Here is a 20,416-nt window from a genome sequence, read left to right as displayed (position 1 = left end):
GGGCCTCTTAGCTCTTGAGTGCAATGGGTGCATTAGTGAGTACAGTTCGTCTTCTGTATTCATGAGTTCTGCATCCACAGATTCAGCTAATGTGGATTGAAATACTTGGGGGTTCCAGAAAACTCCAAAAGGCCAAATTTTAATTTGTACTGTGCTGAATCCACTTTAATGAAATGGTGGATAGGCATAAAGTACTGTAGCCTCCTGCTCTGTCACAGGTAATTTTCACAACTCATTGTATCCTGTATACTATGTAGTTAGGCCTCTGGTAGGTACATTTGTACTGAACATGTATGGAGTGTTTTTTTTTTTTTTTTTTTTTGTTCTTATTTTTTTGAGACACAGTCTCCCAATAGCCCCAGCTGGCCTGGGACTCTCAGAGATCTGCCTGCCTCTTCCCCCAAGTGCTGGGGTTTAGTGCACCACCATACCCAGCTGTATAGCATATATTTTGTAGTAGGTATTATGAATAATCTAAAATTGCCTTACAGTAAGTGGGAGGAATGCCATTTTACATAGGGGACTTGAGCCTCCATAGACTTTGGTATCTGAGGGAGGGTCCTGCAGCCATCCCCTGATACTGAGAGGTGACTGTATTATGAGATCTTGGGTCTTACATAAATCTCTGGGCAATATTGGTACTTTAGTTTTAACAGGCTAGTAATCTAGTTGGATTTAGACTGCAAATACTGTTCAGGTCTGTGCTCAGTCTGAAATGGGATGATGGTCTCTGTGGATTCTGCTCTAACAAGCATCAGAACAACTTGATAGAGTTCTTATTTGAGCTTTGTCATTAGATATTCTGGCTCCTTGGGAATTGCCCTTTGGTAAGAAAGTTGCAGCGATAGTTACCTACCTGCATTGCTTCATATTTCCATGGTTGTGCCTGGGTCTGGGCTAAATGGCAGGGGGAGGAACTAGAAAAAACAGTGGGAGTTGGTCCTGTATTCCTGGATCATAGTATCACTATTAAAGGAGAAAATTTCTATTCCTCAGAATTTTGACTAATAATAGTGTTTGTGGGTTGCTACTCTGGGTACATTGGGACTGGCATGTGAGGATAAAGAAAGGAACATGGCTTTCTGTGTTCTTCAAGCATGAGGAGTGCTCTTCGCTGTATTTGAGAGAGAATGACAGGATTTCTCCTGTAGCAATGCTGTTTATGCCCTGATTTCACATGGGTTTTAGGATAGGGGAAGTACAGAAGTCATTCAGTGGTGCTTTGAATTTTGGACTTCGCTTAGCCTGCCTACTGCTTTATTTTGCAGAGCCTTCGACTAGTTGATATGTTCTTTGTGTTCAGGTTTTATAGTTGGACTCAACCTGAGATGTTACCTCCTTTGCTGTGTGGCCACTGATAACACTGTGTTGTTATTTTTTTTAATTTTGAAGCCTGGTTTTCTGACTGGTGTCTGGCTGACACATGTTAAGATAACTGCAGGTAGAAGGACTAGAGAGATGGCTTAGTTAAGAGCACTGTCTGCTCTTGCAGGGGACCCAGGCTCTGTTCCTAGTACCTGCATGGTGGCTAACAACCATTTGTAACACCAGTTTCAGGGAATTTTAAAAAAGATGATTGTGTGGGTATATCAGTATTTTGAATTTAAACTTTAAATTACTTTAAAAATACTCATTGGAAGTGGAGGGTATAGTTCAGTGGTGGAGTGCTTGTATAGCATATGTGAGGTCCTGGTTTGCATGAGACCCTGGGTTCAATCTCAGCATAGCACGGGTGGAGGCAGGATGGAAGAAAATGAAATACTTAACTATTGATCACAGATTCTGTAAAGTTGTCCTACTTTACAAGACAAAGTGAAATTTAGAAATAAAGGTTTTTCCCCTCTAGCTGGTAAGTAACTGAGCACAAGTAAAAATCCTCCTTTTCAAATCTCACAGAACTTTATCTCTTAAAGATTATGAATTATCAGTAATAAGTAGTTGTTTTGGGGAATATGTAGGTGAAGATACTATTTAAAATTTTTATTTTCAATGCTTCTTTTACCCTACCTCTCTTAATACATACTCCGTTTTAAAATTAAATTGGTACGTAATCTTTAGTGTTCTCTGAGGAGTTACTTGATACAGAATTGCGATCTTTTTTTTAATTTAAAAAAAATTAAAAAAAATTTATTGGTCGTTTTGAGACAGGGTTTCCCTGTAGCCCCAGCTGCCCTGGAACTCACTATGTAGACCAGGCTGGCCTTGAACTTATAGACATCCTCCTGCCTCTGCCTCTTGAGTGCTGGGATTAAAGGTATTCAATCTTAAGGAAGTGTTTATCAGCTTTTGTGAGTGAAAAAGATGTTGGAAGATGGAAAAGCATTTTGTTGACAACCTATTTTAAAGTTTTATAAATAGGTTGGATCAGGTTGCTAACTACATGAAGATATCTCATTTTGCACATTGAGCTTGTTTTGATGTGCGTGGATTTAATTACCAGAATTTAGTTACATAAAACCAGCCCTTCAACATAGATCAGATTTCAATAACCACCGTATATAAGCATGAAGTAGTTACGTATTTTACTGCCAGTTCTTTAGTCCATAGATTGCTGGGTCAATATCAGATGTATATCTTGATCAAGGATCAGTCTCTCCACTTCTGTTGAAGCCTGTCCGTGATGCTTACAGTGCATCTGTCACTCAGCCCATATGCAGGCAGCAGTGAGTATAGTTCTGCTCTCTTCTCATCCACAAATGTCACTCATGTGTATGTGTGTATTGCCTGAATGTAGGTAAGTGCACCCATGTCGTGCAATGCCTGCAAGAGGTTGTCGGATCCCCTGGGACTGGAGTTACGGACGTTAGCTGCCATGTGTATGCTGGGATTTGAACCTGGGTCTTCTGCAAGAACAACCACTGCTCTTAACTACTGAGCTGTCTCTCCAGCCCTTTGATGTCATTTCTTAAACTTTCCCCAAATATTTATTTTGCAAGCCCATAGCTTTTAGTTTTTGCAAATAAAGCTTGCATTAACTATTTCTTATATATAATATTACTTAAAAATGTTTCTAATTAAGGAAGGCCTGAAACTAATTTCCATTTTTGCTTTTTTTAGGAATGTTTTAAAGGAAGTTGGGCTACTCACAAGTTACTACATAAGAAAGCAAGTAAGTAGAAACCATACCTAAACCCTTTGTTTTGGAAGTGGCTTTTGTGCCAGAAGATAGAACTTCTTTTAGTTATGAAAGTATATATTTGAGTGTTCTGAATAATTATTCTTTGGTAATATGTAAATAAAATGTGTCTGAATAATATCTGTATTAATCCTTTTTCATATATTTAATATGAAAACATGAGTTTTTTGCTAGGATAGTTAGACCAGTGTCCTAATCTTTTGGCACCCTCTTATATTTGCTAGAAGTACCTGCATATTGTAGGCAGAGGACACAGGGGCTGTTTGGTTTCTTTTGGCTTGTTGCTCTGTAGCTGATGATGGTGTTAAACTTAGATCCTTATCCCCCCTCCCAAGTGCTGGGATTACAGGAATGTGCCATCACACTTTTCTTTCTTTCTTTCTTTCTTTCTTTCTTTCTTTCTTTCTTTCTTTCTTTCTTTCTTTCGTGAAGGGTAGTAGTTGGTTAACACTGGCTGTCTTTCCTCCTCCCTTTCTTCTTTCTCTTCCTCCTCCTCCTCCTCCTCTTCTTCTTCCTCCTCCTCCTCTTCCTCTTCTTCCTCCTCCTCTTCCTCTTCCTCTTCCTCCTCCTCCTCCTCCTCCTCCTTCTTCTTCTTCTTCTTTCTTCTTCTTCTCTTTCTTTTCTTCATGATATTACCTTCATGATATTACCTGTAGCCTAATGTTACCTTTCTTGTTTGAAGTTGCTTTGTTTGACCCCAACAGAGTGAAGCTATTGGGTGTATCTTAGCTGTTGTTGCCAGCCACAAGTTAGCTGCTACCCAGGTCAGGTGCTGCTCAGTAGCCATTCTGCTTCAGCTGTTTACATTTGTCATCAGTGTGCAGACCTGTTGCCTGGAAATTGATGAGGACTTCCTACATAAAACATTGCCATCTGCTAGAGCAAGGGTTGGGAGGTAGGACATGGGTCTAGGTTTAAATTTTCTGTTTTAATGGTTTTAGTATCTTATATTCATCTATTTTTGTGTTCTAGGAGTTGGTTGATCTACTGGTTTGTTAGATTGTTTTACCAAAACATCTGAGGTTAGCCAAACCACCTTTGAAGGAAAAGGAAATAAAAATTTAAAAAAGATGTGGATTTTATGGTGGTATAGGATGACATCTATGTTTAATGGAAATGTGAGACTGTTTTGTGGGAGGAAGTGTGGTTAGAGGGAGGGAAATGATAGAAGTGAAAGTTGATCAAAGCATAAAAAATGGGATTTATTGATTTGTTACTATAAATGGAAGCATAGAGATGGGTATAATCAGGGCATTTAACATGTACTCGTACGTCACATGCTGTATTGCTAGGGTCATAGATTTCTTGCAGAGCCTTTTGAGCCAGTGACTATGCTTTATTCAGGAAATTAAAACAGGGAAGTTAAACAGGATGGTAGTAAAGAAGCTTAGAAGTTTGCCAGCTCATTGAAGTGGTCTGTTTGATAGTGCTGGATTTCTTTCCTTTTTTATTTTTTTGAGACAGGGTATTATTGCATAGCCTAGGCTGACTTGAAACTCTTGATCTTGTTGCCTTACCTTACTTACCAAGTCCTGAGACGGTGGTGTGTGACCCATATCTGGCTTAGTACTTGATGTCTAAGGGCAGAGTTAGGTTAATTTGACTTACACTATAGGTGTTCCACTGTTCCTTGTGTGAAAAAAAATGTGATTATTATAGCATTGGATTTAGGCTATGTGGAGCTTACTTAAACCTTTTGTATTTATTATTATGGACCATCTTATAGGTGGTGCTCTTCTGGATCCTTTGGGGGTGTTTTCTTTTTCAGGTGGTGAGCTCAATTTGCTTAATCCCTTTGGGCTGTGTCGTCCATGCCCCCCCTTCCCAGTTATCAGACTTTTATCTCTCACGTCATAAACTGACCACAAGTACACTGTTGTGACAGTCATAGCAAATGGAATGCTGTGGAAACACCTTCCCAGAGCCAGGAGAGTACTGGGAAAGGCCTTGGTGCATAATAGTGACAGTGAATTGGTTCTTGCCAAGACGGTGGTCTCCTCTGGTTTTACCAAGAGGGGAAGGCCAGGGAGGGTGGTAGGACACAGGAGACATGAAAGTGGGAAGGAGGCCATGGATGGTGAGCGGAAGAGTAAAAGGTGGGGGATTTGGGAATTTGGGAGACAGGTGGGGAGGAGCATCAACAAAACAAGTTTTGTTTGACAATTTCATAATGAAACTTAGTACTGTATGTGCTAATAAAAAATAAAAATAAAATGTAGGTCCCCTCTTCCCAAAATATCTTGATCTTTGAATAAAGATGTATGACTTAATTATTTTCTTGCCTGTTTGCTTTTAATATCTTTGATTGGTTTTGGTATTAGAGTAATTCTGATCTCATAAAATAAAATGGAAAGAAGTTTCTTTTTTTTCTGGAAGAAATTATGTTGAATATTCATTCATTCCTCTTTTAGTTATTGAATTGACTAGTACAAAAATCTGGATTGGAGTTTTTTTCCCTTAAATTACTATTTTTTTAAAAAAAATTACATTTATTTATTTATTTATTTATTTATTTATGTGTGTATGTATGTATGGAGGGGTGGTTGCACATGGTGTGGAAGTCAGAAAACAGCCAAAAGCGGTTGGTTTTCTTCATTCACCCCTTGGGATTCCAGGACAGCACAGGTAGTCGGGCTAGATGGCCTCCTGAACTGTCTCTCCTGCCTGATCGTGCCTGATCGGGAGTTTCTTGATGATGGAAGAATTGTTTGTTTGTTTGTTTTTTGTAGGCCTTAGGAAAATTTTGTGTGTTTACATAAATGACTCTGGCATAGATTTGTGTGTGTGTGTGTGTGTGTGTGTGTGTGTGTGTATGAAGAATACACCAAAATGAAGAAAGCAAGTCAGATTATGAAGCTCTTAGTTACAAACACATAATGCTAATGCTTGAGTTTGTGTTTGGTACACTGTCTTTTACCAGAATGTACTTAAGTAACATTTTCTGTTTCTTTATGTGATTTGTGAAAATTCTAACATCTCAAGACTGTATTATCCATACCAGTTAATCAGTTACATAGTCCTTTCTTTTGTCTTCTATTTTTCTGAAATTAAAAGTGCAAGAGTTTGACAGTCTATCGTTAAAGAAAATTTTATATGTGATTTCTGTATGTGTGACGTATGTGCAAATGTGTGTGTGGGTTGGTGTGCCTGTGTGTGGAAGCCAGAGGTGGAATGTGGGTTCTGGGGAACTCAGGTGGACAGACTTGGCAGCTGGTACCTTTACCTGCTGGACTCCCAAGGAATCTTTTCAAATAGCTTTAAGAAAAACCTCATTTTGGGGCTGGAGAGATGGCTCAGCGGGTAAGAACATTGGTTCTGGCAGAAGACCCAGGTTCAAATACTAGCACCCATATGGCAGCTAACAACTGTCTGTAACTCCAGTCCCAGGGGATCTGACAGCCTCTTCTGACCTCCGTGGGCATTGCACGACATGGGTGTACTTGCCCACATGCAGGCAATACACGTATACACATAAAATAAAAATAATAAATAAAATTAAAAAAAAAAGAAAGAAATACCTCATTTAAAAACACTACTCAATATCCTTGACCTAACTGGCTATACTAGTGTGCTTGATTTCCCCTCCCCTCCTCTCCCCTCCCCTCCCCTCCCTTCATGGAAAGTTGTTCAATATTTCAAGACAGGAGCGACCAAACTTTGTGACACTAGATTCTTCTGAGCATCCTCTCTGGTATGCTAAACCATAGATTTGTTATAAGGCCAAGATAAGCAAGCCTTTGTCACCTTTGGAGACATTAACTTAGAATTTTGATCAGAAAATTCTGTCTCATTCAAAATTTACACATAAGAAATTATTTTATGTCTTCTGACTATAGGAGGAGGCTGATAGAACCTTTTAGAGTTAAGTCCTGATCCAGGCTTGGTGGGCACTCCTTTAATCCCAGCCCTCAGGAGGCAGAGGCAGGTGAATCTCTGTGAGTTCAAGGCCATCCTGGTCTACATAGAAAGTTCCTGGCCAGCTAGTGCTGCATAATGAGACAAAACAGAAAGGCCTGGAGGTTATACACTGTGGGCCACACTGCATGAAATCTGATCCTTTTGGGCGTACTTCCCACGTCTTACCTGGGCTTATTGCATTGTAATTTTTGAAAAATAGCAAACAATGTCCTTTGCTTTCACAATTGTGTAAAAAGAGTTTTGCTGCCACTCTCAGATCAGTTCAGCTTTATTAGGTATCTAGTATGTGTGTAGCATTTGGAACTCAGCTCAGATTCCTTCTAAAATGTAAACTTATTTAAGTGTTCAGGTATAAATTTCCTTTAAGGAGGTTATACTTAGAGATTAGAAGATAATTTGCTGTTTCAACCTTGTTTGTCTAGATAGCTTCTGGATTATGTTGTTTTAGGTCTGCTTTCAATTCTCTTTTGAAATACTGTAGAAGGGCAGGAATGCAGATCAACAGGGAGATTTGAAAGATTTTTATCCTTCCCCTTTCCTGGCTTCCTCCTTAGGCATATGTTAAAGCAAAAGCCCCTTTTTGTTTTGTTTTTGAGGCAGAACCTAGCTGTTTTTTTTTTTTTTCAATCACATTTATTTATTTTGTGTGTATATGCATTATGTGCATGCATGCCATGCATGTGAAAGGGGACAACTTGGGGGAGATGGTTCTTTCCTTCCACCATGTGGGATCTTGGGGATTGAAGATCCCCACAGCCTCTGTAGCATAGCTATTGAGATAGACTCCAGCTCTGTAGCCCAGGCTGTCCTCAAACTTATGATCCTTTTGCCTCAGGCTCCCAAGTGCTGGGAATAAAGATATGTGCCACTATGCTCAGCAGAAGCCTAAATCTTGATTGTTGTGTCCTAGATTTAAGGAGAAATCCCTAGAGGTTCCTGTTTTGGATAGAATTACTTCATACCTGAAGCAAGCATTAGTTGTCATTTTGAATGATTTTCTGTAGTGCTTGAATCTAGTGACAGTGAATTGGGTCATAATTTTTGTATTGACACTAACTTTTACAGTGGTCTTGAACTCCAGAAGAAGAAAGATACTTAGAACTCAGTAGCATAGCAGACCTTTTTCTTTCTGCCTTAGTACTGCATATATAATAGTATAAATATATTCTCCAAAGTAAGGTAAATGGGGTGGCTATATTTTTGCCTTCTCCTCAGTTGTGCCTCCAGGGCCTTTCCTCCTGCAGTTGATTAGATGCTCTATGGAGAGTACTGGGCTGGGGACTGCCATTCTTACATCACTGCACGTTTGAAATACATCACCTCAATTTCCATCTGTAAAATAAGGAAATTAGATCATCTTTAAGAAGCTCTCTAGTATATTTTATAATTCCACCTGCTCTCCCTCAGTTCACATTTTTATTTTTTGTGGTGCTTGAGATTAAACCTAGGGCCTCATATATCATCTCATTTTAGTGAATTAAGTGGGTAGTTTTATTCCTATACATTTCTAAAATTATGCTGAGTCTCAGAACTTATGCTAAAAGGACAGTAATGAGGAAAAGATCTGGCTGCATTGGGAAGTAGGGTCAGCACTTGTTCTAGGGGATACTTGGATGCTTTCTACTTAAAGTAAGAGATGTAGCTAGTGTGTTGATGCCAAATAACTAGATGATCTACTTTTTGTGAAAAGAATTCTTAGGTGCATTTCAGTAACGATAGCTTTATATTAATAATTAACATGATTGTACATGAGTTTTCTATAATAGATTGCTAGCTTCTGCCTGCCTCTGCCTCTGGGTGCTGGGATTAAAGGTGTGTGCCACCACACCTGGCCTAGTATTTTTTTAAAAGAAATAATAGTCATAAAATTTTTAGGACATCTTGAAATACCAACTTAAAGACCATTTATCAGTTGGAAATTGGTTTTGGTTTAAGTTTGCTTTGGGGTAACTCAGGATCTATTTAATTTTCTTTCACACCTGTCTCCCAGAAGATGAAAAGGCAAAACGAGAAGTGTCACCTTGGACCGTAGATGGTGATGTGAACACTGACCCTTGGGCAGGTTATCGTTACACCGGTAAACTCAGACCACACTATCCACTGGTGAGTATATGAGGTAATAAGAATGTGACAGTTCTTTTAAATCAGTTTTCAATTTCCTAAAAGTAGTGTTTGTAATTTGTATTCCAGTAATGATTATGTGAGCAGGATTGCTTTCAGAAAGGAGCTTGCCTTTTGGCTCTTAGGGCTTGTTATTTAGGAGCTAGTGAGGATAATTGGTAGTTGTAGAGGAAGTAGGGAAAGTTTTAGATGAAAAAATTGAAATTATTTTTTAAAAGTGGGGTAAGTATTTTTATTCTGTGGAGTAGATACTTTCTGACTGGCATGATATTACTGCTTTTTAAAAATTTTTTATTTTTAAATTTTATATGTATGAATGTTTTACCTGCATGTATATAAGTGCACCATGGGTGTGCAATGCCCACAGAGGCAAGAAGAGGGCATCAGATCCCCTGGAAAGTTGTTAGCCGACATGTGCTTGCTTGGAACCCATCCTGAGTTCTCTGCATGAGCAGTCAGTGCTCTTCAGTGCTCTTAACCTCTCAGCCAACTCTCCAGTCCCTCTGAACATTTTTAAACTTAAAAAAAATTTTTTTATTATTTTTATTTTATGTGTATGCATGTATTGCCTGCATGTAGGTAAGTGCACCTGTGTCATGCAGTGCCTGCAGAGGACAGAAGAGGCTGTCGGATCCCCTGGAACTGGAGTTAAGGACAGTTGTTAGCTGCCATGTGGGTGCTGGGATTCAAACCCAGGTCCTCTGCTAGAACAGCCAGTGTTCTTAACCGCTGAGCCATCCCTCCAGCCTTGGTTCTTGCAGTCTTTCTGCCCCTTCTTCCACAGTGATCCCTGAGCCTTGGGGGGAGGTGTATGATATAGATGTCCCATTTAGGGCTGAGCACTCCATAGTGCCTTATTTTCTGCATTTTCACCAGTTGTGAGTCTCTATACTAATCTCCATCTACTGCAGAAAGAAGCTTCTCTTAGGAGGGTTGAGGGCTACGCTAATCTGTGGGTACAAAGAGAAATTTTTAGGGGACAGTTTAGTGCTGTGTCCTTTCGGCAGAAAAATTGTATTAGGTTCTCCCTAATTAGGTTCTGGGTAGGGCATTTGACCTACTCAGCTGAGGGTTCTTGTCTCAGTTAACAGTATTAGGTGTGATATCCACCTTGTGGAAGTGGGCCTTAAATCAATCAGAAAGCAGTTGATTACTCCCAAAACATTTGTGCCACTGTTGAACCTGGTACATTTTACCAGACTGGTCATTACTCTTGCCCCCAGGGTTCACAGCTGGGTAAGAGTGTTGATGCCTTTTCTTCCTCAGTAACATGCATAGATAGTATCTTGCAGCACTGTGTAAACTTGCCAGTAGGGATGAAGCTTCCAGATTGGTACCTGCTTGGTTTCTCCATTGGACTCAAGAGTGTTAACATAGAAATTCACTTAAGTTGAAATGTGAATATTTACGTTTGTCTGATTGATGCTTTTCTTTTTATAAAAGGACTAGTCTTTAGTATAAAATTTGGATTGGTTTGCCAATTTGGAGCAACAGGGCACCTTGTGATTTGTATCTAACCTCAAAGCTCTGATGGCCTTAGCCATTCTTCTTAAACATAAATGTGCCACTGACATTAGAAAAGTTAAGCTTAATTTTAATGAATAGGAGTCTTAAGATGTTTTAGCAGTCTAGTAAAAACTTTTCATTAGCTGCTTTTCCTTGAACCTCACACTTTAATGTTTTCCCAATTTTCTTTTCTATTTAATAAGTTTTAAACTAATCTTTGTTGCTTTTAGATGCCAACAAGGCCAGTGCCAAGTTATATTCAAAGACCAGATTATGCTGATCACCCCTTAGGTAAGATCTAGTTGCCTAATTCTTTGTTTTTCAGTTTGTGGGTTTGTCACTGCAAAGGAAAGAGTGCTTTTCTTATAGAAAGTTTTCAGTGCTGGACTGTAAACACTGTCTTCTTTTTTAAAGATAAATTAGAGCATTTAAGATAAAGATTCTTTCCCCTCATTAGGAATCTATTCAGTTCTGAGAAACGATGACACTACTACAGTCCACATTTAGGACAATGGTGTATTTTGTGTTAATATGAACTGCTGGGGGTGTGGGGTGTTTGATTTGACATGTGCTCTTACTTAATTGAAGGCAAAAGCAGATTATGGAGGCCCAAGTGAATGCCTAACTAAAGACTGGTCTTTAGCAGTAAGAAAAAGAGTAGTGATGGTGGTGATAAAGGTAGAAATGATGATGATGGTGATGATTCTACAATAGTAACTGATATTTATTTTTGCTTAACTATGTGTCAGGCACTGTGCTAAGTTCTTTGCACGTGTTACTCCATTTAATACTTTCAACATTTCTGAGGTAGGTTCTGTTGTCTTCTCTATTTCATAGATAATACTAGTGAGATATGCAGAGAAGATGGGTAATTTACAACACAGGTCAGTGGAGTTAGTCTCTGACCTTTGGACTTGTACACTATCATTTAGATTGAACTAGATGTAAATTCTGGTTTTGCATGTCAGAAGTGGTTGAATACCAGCAATTTCATATGGTTTATTACTTTTAAAAAAGTATTTAATTTTTTGGTTTTGAGACAAGGTCTTATTACATAGCCTGAGCTGGCCTCAGCGTGCAGTCCTCTTGTTTCAGCGTCCTGAGTGCCCGGATTAAAGGTGTGTGCCACCATGTGTAACTCATGGCTTAATATAAAGCTCAACTTACCTTTGCTTTGTTCTCTGAGGCATGTAACTATGTTGTTTTTCTGCGTGTATTTTTAAAATGTAGTTAAAGTCATTGTAGATAAATGTAAGGAAAAGACAGAATGATCGAATACTGTGGAGACATGTAATTTAATTCTATTTTGAATATAGAATTAGCATTTTTATTATTATTATATTTATGTGTATGCGTGTATTGCCTGCATGTAGGTAAGTGCACCTGTGTCGTGCAATGCCCAAGGTCAGAAGAGGCTGTCTGATCCCCTGGAATGGAGTTAAGGACGATTGTTAGCTGCCATGTGGGTGCTGGTAGCTGAACCTAGGTCTTGTACAAGAATAGCCGGTGTTCTTAACCACTGAGCCATCTCTCCAGCTCCAGAATTAACTTAAATTTTAACAAATAAGTATAAAGTTGAATAGAATGAAATTATATGCATTGGAAGAAAAGTCCTATTCTGTAGAGAGAGGTAACTGCTATGACTAGTTTTTTTATTTTTATTTATTTTTATTTTATTTTTTTAAGACAAGTCTCCCTGTAGCCACAGCTGGCCTGGAACTCACTGTATAGACCAGGCTGGCCTCCATCTCACAGAGATCCACCTGCCTCTGCCCTTCTGAGTGCTAGGTTTAAAGGTGTGTCCACTAGTTTCTGTACCGCATATTAGACTGTGCACTGATTTCTATATAAATGAACCTACCACGTATACATTATACCTTGTTGTGTTCTTCTAATATGTTAACATTATCTGGGAAGTTTTCCATATGAGTTCATGTACGTTTACTTCTTTCTTTGAATGAGGTATTTTATTGTGTGACTGTATCATAATTTATTAAACCAGGCTCCTACCAATGAATGGTTGATTTTTTTTGCAGGGTTTTGCTTGTTTAAATTTGACTGTAGTCACTATTATATTTTCATTTTTGTCCACACGTGAGAGTATTTCTTTAGGTAGATTGCATAAAATAATAGTTTGAATCAAAGGATATATACATTTTTAATTTTGAGATGCTATAAAATTCATAGGTTTTGGCCAATTTTATTACCCTCATTACAAACATGAATATTTTGTTTTTCTTGTGTCTTCACCAGCATTGTGTGTTATGAAGTTTTTTTTTTATGGTCTTCGCAAATCTGAAAGATTAAAAAATTGTATTTTATTTTAGGTAGTGTTTTAAAATTATGAGTAAGGCTGAACATCATTGCACGTATTAGACATTAGTATTTTCTTTTTTTTAAATCCCTGTTAGATTATTAGGTTTTTTTTTTTTTTTTTTCCTAAATGATTTCTAAAATATTCTTTCTAAGCTGGGTGAGGTGGCTCACAACTTTAATCCTAGGATTTGGGAGGCAGAGGCAGGTGGATCTCTGAGTTCAAGGCCAGCTTGGTCTATATACGGAGTTGCTCGCCAGCCAGTGCAGCATAGTGAGACCCTGTCTCAAAAAAAGAAAAAAAGTTCTTTCTATACAAAATGACACTGATGCATGTGTTAAAATGCTTTTCTTCTCACTTGAGCACTAATGTTCTGCTGTTACATTTGTGACACACTTTCAAGATTTGTATATAGTAAAGTAAGTGCATCCTGCATTATTACATTTAATTCTCACATGTCTTTGGGTTGGTTTTTTTCATTCTGTGCTGTTCTGATGCCCCATTCGTCTAGTCATGTGCCATTGCCGAACCCATGGCTGCTGGAGCTGTAATGTTTAATGTTGTTCTTTTTGAGAATTTTCCTGGGTATTCTTGCAGATTTCTTTTTCCATATAATATTTACTGTAAGCTTGTCTTGGTTTCCAAAAGTATCCTGTTGATATTTTTTTATTGGAATAGTATTAAATTTATAGATTAATTTTGGAAGAATTGATACCTTAATATTTAGTCTTCTATTCGAGAACAGGGTATGTTTTTCTATTTGTCTCCTTTTATATCTTTCAGTGGAATTTCGAGATTTCCTTCTGAAGGTCTTTTATTATGTTTGTTCTGGGTTTAGTTGTCTTTGTGAATAGTGTATATTTTAGCTCATTGGTATTATGGTAAAGTTACTGATGTTGATAACATTTCTCTTACAAACTGCTAACTTTCTGAATTCTTATCTTCATTTATCAGGTGATTCTCTTGTTCTAGAGATATGTAATGATTTCAGACCTTTTATTCTGTCCTTTTAAATGTGAAAGGTTTTCCTCGTTCTCTTGTTTATTACATCTGCTAGATGTAATACTAGATGTAATGGCTTATACCAGACAACAGCCATTCTATGAAGCTGCTCCTTGACTTAGATTTATTTTTGTTATTTTACAGTGGTAGCTGCCCATGTTATGAGAACTGTATTTCTGGATGGTCATTTATTTTCTAATATTGAATTAATAGTTCCGTCATCTGATGTGAATCTTTCATAAGTTATGGCAGTTAAAAAGTTTTAATTTTGTGGGTGCTAGAGAGATGGCTCAGCAGTTAAGAGTGCTTCCTGCTCTTCTAAAGTTCAGTTCTCAAGCACATGTCGGTGACTCACCATCACGTGTAACATCAGCTTCAGGCGCCCAACACCCTCTTTTAGCCTCTGCAGGCACCTACCCACAAGCGACACACTCATAAGACACAAAAATAAAAAAATCTAAAAATTGTTGGAATTCTTTTCAATTTTAGTATTTATAAACAAGATTAGTTCTTGATTCTTACTTTTTTTCAGATTTTGAAATAATGGCTGTATTGGTAGTACTTCTTTTAAATATAAGTGAAACTTGACTTAGACTAATTTCATTAATGAAGATTATTTGGACAGTATTTCTCAAACTTTTTTGATTATGATCCTGAGTGAGAAATGGATTTTATAACATGATCTGTGTATATATAAATGGTAATATGATATTTCATAGAGTATTTCCTGGGGCTGTATAATATAGAATCTTTTAATTTCTATTTCTTTTTCACTTTTCAAATGTTACTTATAGCCTACAAAAAGATCACAACTATAGTTTGAATAACATTGACTTGAGTTCTTGTTTTAGAAAAGCAGTGTAATTGGTTTAGTGATTGGTATATAGTTGTCTCATGAGATGATGGCCATGAAAGCACTTTGTAAGTTGTGTTACACTACTAAATGTGAATTATTTACTGAACTTAGTGCACTTCCTGGCATACTGTAAGTACACTATAAATAGTGACTACTTTCTACTAGATCTAAAAATTTGTTCTTCACAATTCCTTCTTTAATCTGTTTGGCAAGTTGCCTTTTCATGTTAGGAAAATATTGTTAAAAGAAACCAACAAAAAACTAGGGGCTAGAGAGATGGCTCAGCGGTAGAGAACACTTGGCTGTTCTTGCAGAGGACCCGAGTTCAATTCCCATCTCCCATATGGTGGTTAACAACCATCCATAGCTCCAGTTCCAGGGCATCTGATACCTTCTTTTGGCCTCTATGGGGCATTGTATGCACGTGATGCACTTACATACATGCAGGCAAAAGATTCCTCCACATACAATAAAAATAATAAATATTAAGAAAAACTAATCTGGATCCTTTCAAAATAGGAAGTAGTGAGTGAGAGATAAGGAGAATAAACTATTATGCCGTCAAGGATAGAACCCTGGTTGTAAGTTCTACATCTTTCCATTTGTTTTGGTTTTGCTTACTGATTTTCCATTCTAGGAATGTCTGAATCTGAACAGGCTCTGAAAGGTACTTCTCAAATTAAATTGCTCTCGTCTGAAGATATAGAAGGGATGCGTCTTGTCTGTAGGGTAAGAGTTGTTTTCCTCATGGACTAAAGCGTGTTCAAACAGACCTAGACATTGCGTCAGTGACTTGCTGCTTTATAAAGATAGGGGACTTCCCCTGTAAGACTGTGACTAGCCATCCTTTTCCTTCAGTTACTGTCAAAGCTGCTGTTTCCTACTTAAATAATCATTGAAAACTAGTATGGCAAGCCGTCTGTATCTAGTTACCAGTTGGTTTCTTTGATCAGCTTTGTATAATTTATCTTTATTTGCATAAACATTTACTGAATTCCACAGATATAAGAGCTTGCAATATTATTTTTAAAGAATGAAGTTCTTACACTTTGTCATTTTTATTTCCACAAATGTTATAGGACAAAGTCCAAGGCTCACACAGTTAGATTAAAAGTCTTCTGAAATACTTGTGCATGAAGTATGGTATAAATGGTTGAATGAATTAATTACTTAAATATTTTTTCTGAAGAAAAGATAATTTATTGTTTCCATTTAGATGTGATCCTTAAGGTTTTCATGTAGCATTTTAAAAATGGTTTGATAGGAGATATTGATACTCTGTTCACTTATTTGCTATGTGAGGAAATTCATTAATCTATTATGTTTCCTTTCACCTTCCCCCATTATAGAAATGTTACAAGATTTGACCTTGATCAATTGATTTTTTTTAGATAACTTAGGATGTATATTTTCATGTAGAAACCATTTAAGCTTATTGATACATTAACTTTAGCCCATTTTAAAAAATTTTTAAAAATCTTACTGAATTTTTGTGTATTTTACACAGAACATCTTAACTTTATTCCGCCCCCTCCCCACTGACACCTGCCTATAGCCCCCCACTTGAATTCATACATTCTGTCATTTGTGTTAAGGCCTGTCATGTCAAGTTACTGTCCCCAGACGTCCTTCAGTGCAAGTTTATCCACTGAGGTCTAGTCAGCCTATCTAGAATCCCTCCCTTTAAGAAGATCAGCTCTTCCTACCCAGCAGTAATCAGCTGCCAATAATTCTTTGACTAAGATTGGGGCCTGTTGTCCATTTCCACAGTTCTGTGCTGGGTTTTTATCTGAGTTTGCATGGATCTTGAGCATGCTGACACCATTGCTGTAGGTTCATAAGAAGGGTCCCAGGAGCGTAGGACTCTATTTGCATATGGTCATGCACCTCCTCCCTGGCTTTTACAATCTTTCTGCCCCCTATTCTGCACTGTTCCCTGAGTCCTGGGTGTGTGGATTTTAATATAAGAGTCCTGTCCAGGATCCACATTCTGTAGACTCTTATTTTCCCCGTTTGGGCCATTTTGTGACCTTGTGTGTTCCTGGCCTTCTGCTGCATGAGGAAGCTTCACTGATGAGAACTGAAAGATGCTTTAGTGTTCTCTTTATCCCTTGGTCTATGTTCCGTGAGCCTTAGATATAGAGGATACATTGTAGATGTGCCACTTAGGATTGGACATTAGCCCAATTTTTATATAAATTTGTTTTAGATACTTAACATTTTATATTTCTGAATTTAATATTGCATATAAAATAATATTGAAAGCAATTTCATTTGACCAATTTTTCACAAAATTGAAAACAGTACAGAATATAGATTCTATTTTATTCCTTTTTGAATGTACTAAGCTTTCTTTTACAGCTTGCAAGAGAAGTTTTGGACATTGCTGCTGGGATGATTAAGCCTGGTGTTACTACTGAAGAAATAGATCATGCTGTGCACTTAGTAAGAACTTTATTTTTTTATTTCAGAAAATGTTTCAAAATTTTAGATATTTACTTCATTGTATAAATGTCTAAAACAACTTGATATAAGCTAACTGGAAAACTTACATTTGTATTGTTTCAACTGTGGAAAGCCTTCAGTAGCTATTATCCCATTAGTCAGTATATTCTGCTTTAAAGTATTTAGGATGCTATGTGTAGGTTATGTGCAAACATTACAGCTTACAAAAGTTTGGAATGTGCAGATTTGGTAGCTAACAGGAGGTGTGGTGCCTCCTCTACAAAATGCTTAGATGTGACTGTGCCTGTGTTACTCAAATCTGAAGGGAGATGGAAACATCTTATTTCTGAAACCTTTTCTTTTTTTTTTGAGACGGGGTCTCCTTGTAACCCCAGCTGGCCTGGACTTGCTATGTAGACCAGATTGGCCTCAATCTCAGAGATCCTCCTGCCTCTGCCTCTGGCTCTGCCTCTGCTGGCATTAAAGGAATGTGCTACCACTCCTGGCAAATCTCAGCTTTTATAAAATTGATTAACCGGGGCTTTCAGTAACTCATACTACTACATATACTAAATAAAATTTAAGAGTTCTTTTGTAATTCCATAGAATGTAATGATTATAAAATGTCTCAGAAAGCACTTTACCATTTAACTATACTAATATCCACTTTTAGGGATTCTTCCTGTTTTTAGGGATATAGCCTGCTTCTATGTAAGAAGCTACAACATTGAAAGTGCTCATTGCTATTTGCTCTTTTTATTGAAAGTACATTTTCCACAAGTAGTGGTTAAGTCTAGAATAGAGCCGTCATATAGTAACACTTGCATATATTTGTTGTGTGTGAATTTGCTTTTCCTTTGCATGAACACCAGTCAAAGGAAACCATACACCATGGTTTGTTTACAGTGTATCTGAGTGGCAAACAACCTATTATATGTGGTACAGGATAGTATCTACCATCAGGCATGATGTTGTATACCTGTAGTCACAGCTTCTTAAGAGTCTGAGTGAGACAGACAACTCACTTGAGCCCATGAATTCTAAGACCTGCCTGGGCAACAACGTGTGTGTGTGTGTGTGTGTGTGTGTGTGTGTGTGTGTGTATGCATTTGCATATACATATCCACCACTATTTTTAAATAATTTTTTTTTACAATATTTTATTTATTTTATTTGATGCGTATGAGTGTTATGCTTGCATGTGCACCCATGTGCAATGCCCTCGGAGGACAGAAGAGGCTGTTGGATCCCCTGGAACTGGAGTTACAGGCAGTTGTTAGCTGCCATTTGGGTTCTGGGATTTGAACCCAGGTCTTCTGCAAGAACAGTCAGTGTTCTTAATCGCTGAGCCATCTCTCCAGCCCCTAAATAAAGTATTTAAAATAAAGTATTATATGTTTTTTATGATAGCATCTGTCATACAATTCTTCAGATTTTATGAGCTGAGTCATTGAATACAGTTTTTTCCTTTTGTACATTCTGAATTATTTTCTCTGTATTTTCATTTATGATAGGCATGCATTGCAAGAAATTGTTATCCTTCTCCCTTGAATTACTATAATTTCCCAAAGTCTTGTTGTACCTCAGTGAATGAAGTCATCTGCCATGGAATTCCAGACAGACGGCCTTTGCAAGAAGGTGATATTGTTAATGGTAAGAAAAACGTTTTGGGTTTCTGTTTTCTTGACTTTTATAGTAAATATAAAAACAATTACCCTAAAACTCTGGAAACTTTTGTGATTTGGTGCACATTTCAAGGCATAGCTGTTCTGGCATACAGCCTATATTTCTTAACTGCTTGCCTTATATGTGATTGGTGACAGGCAAAAGATGTTAGTGAAATGTGGATGTCTTAGGAGTTTAGTCTAATTTTTTCTTTTTCCAAAATTTAATGATTCTGAAGAGATCAGAGTAGGTTTTCTGGAGAGATAAGAGAAACCCCTAGTAGCGTGCAGAGATCTTAAGAAAAGTAAAAATCTCACATTAGTGCCTGTTTTGAATGGAGGGGCTTTGAAGACCTCTGTACTTGGCTGTCTTGGGAGCACTCTACTTCTGTAGAGAACCTACAAAACTGTTTCCCATTGGACTTGAAAGGTAGTATCAGTGAAGAATGCTCCCCTAGAGAAAGTAATCAACATCTTACCATTTGTGGACCCCATGAGCTACAGTAATGACTGGCCTGGCAAGATATGCCTACTTATGCAACAGTGGCAAGAGTGTCATGGGAGTAACTCATCACTTTGTGTTTTGACTTAAGGCCTGCTTCACAAGATGAAACTCATGCCTGGCACCATTAACTGGGCCTAAAACCCATAGCTGGCTAGGTGACAGGCCCTAGGGGAGCACCCAATATTATTATTCTGCAAAATGGACATAGTAATAAACTGCCCCCTAGGTTCTTACCTTTATACCCATAGATCTCTCAGCCTTCATCAGAGAAGCTTCTTTTTACAGTAATTAGGTGATGATTAATACATAGATCCACAACTTGTCAGTGTGTAGAGAGTTAAGAGAATTTGGAATGCTTAGCTCTAAATGGAGTATCTGTATTATACCTGCTCCCCTCACTGCTCAGAGACCATTATGGAAGAGGAGATGGAAAGATTGTAAGAGCCAGAGGTAGCGGACATCTGCAACAAAACAGTATTTGCTGAACATGACAGGGCTCATGCACACAAGAACTCACAGTGGCTGTGACTGCATGCACAAGACCTGCATAAGATCTATCCAGACAAAATATCAGCATGGATGGGAGAGTGAAATCCTCCCTCTAGCTGAGGAGCTGTTGGCAATAGATGGCTGACATGGGAGGGAGACACAGTTCCTTTAGATTCAGCCCCTGAGAGGCTACCCATGTTCCAGTAGATGGTCCTACACCCTTGTACATACAGGCAGTACAAAGTAGACTCAGTGGATTTGAAAACATAGCACATGAAGTTGGGAAATGAAAGTAGTGGGGGAATATGAATTAGAGGAAGGGAGGGTGGCTTTAATTAAAACACATTATATGCATGTATGAAATTTTCAATTAAAAAAGAAAAAGGAAAAAAAAAAGCAAAATTCCCTTAGATGTAATGTGTTTTTATGCGTTTGTCTCTATTAGCATTTATGCCTGCTC

The 20,416-nt window shown here is 37.8% G+C and overlaps 1 protein-coding gene across 2 annotated transcripts in view; it reads left to right on the top strand.

Moving 5' to 3' along the window:
- Positions 1 to 20,416, top strand: part of Metap1 (methionyl aminopeptidase 1) — a 47,428-nt gene that overhangs the window by 13,748 nt on the left and 13,264 nt on the right. The window contains exons 2-7 of one of the 2 annotated variants that reach the window (XM_029560231.1): positions 3,058 to 3,109; positions 9,048 to 9,157; positions 10,912 to 10,972; positions 15,491 to 15,582; positions 17,215 to 17,298; positions 18,813 to 18,951. In XM_029560231.1, coding sequence (XP_029416091.1) covers positions 3,058 to 3,109; positions 9,048 to 9,157; positions 10,912 to 10,972; positions 15,491 to 15,582; positions 17,215 to 17,298; positions 18,813 to 18,951 — 538 coding nt within the window. Of the gene's footprint in view, positions 1 to 3,057; positions 3,110 to 9,044; positions 9,158 to 10,911; positions 10,973 to 15,490; positions 15,583 to 17,214; positions 17,299 to 18,812; positions 18,952 to 20,416 lie in introns of both variants that reach the window. The other variant, XM_008826178.3, reaches the window with a different exon arrangement.

Source organism: Nannospalax galili, unplaced genomic scaffold (genome assembly GCF_000622305.1).
Source record: "Nannospalax galili isolate Female #2095 unplaced genomic scaffold, S.galili_v1.0 scaffold189, whole genome shotgun sequence".
Lineage (NCBI taxonomy): Eukaryota > Metazoa > Chordata > Mammalia > Rodentia > Spalacidae > Nannospalax > Nannospalax galili.
The sequence above is the reverse complement of the archived record's forward strand: the minus strand, read 5'-3'. Positions and strand labels throughout refer to the sequence as shown.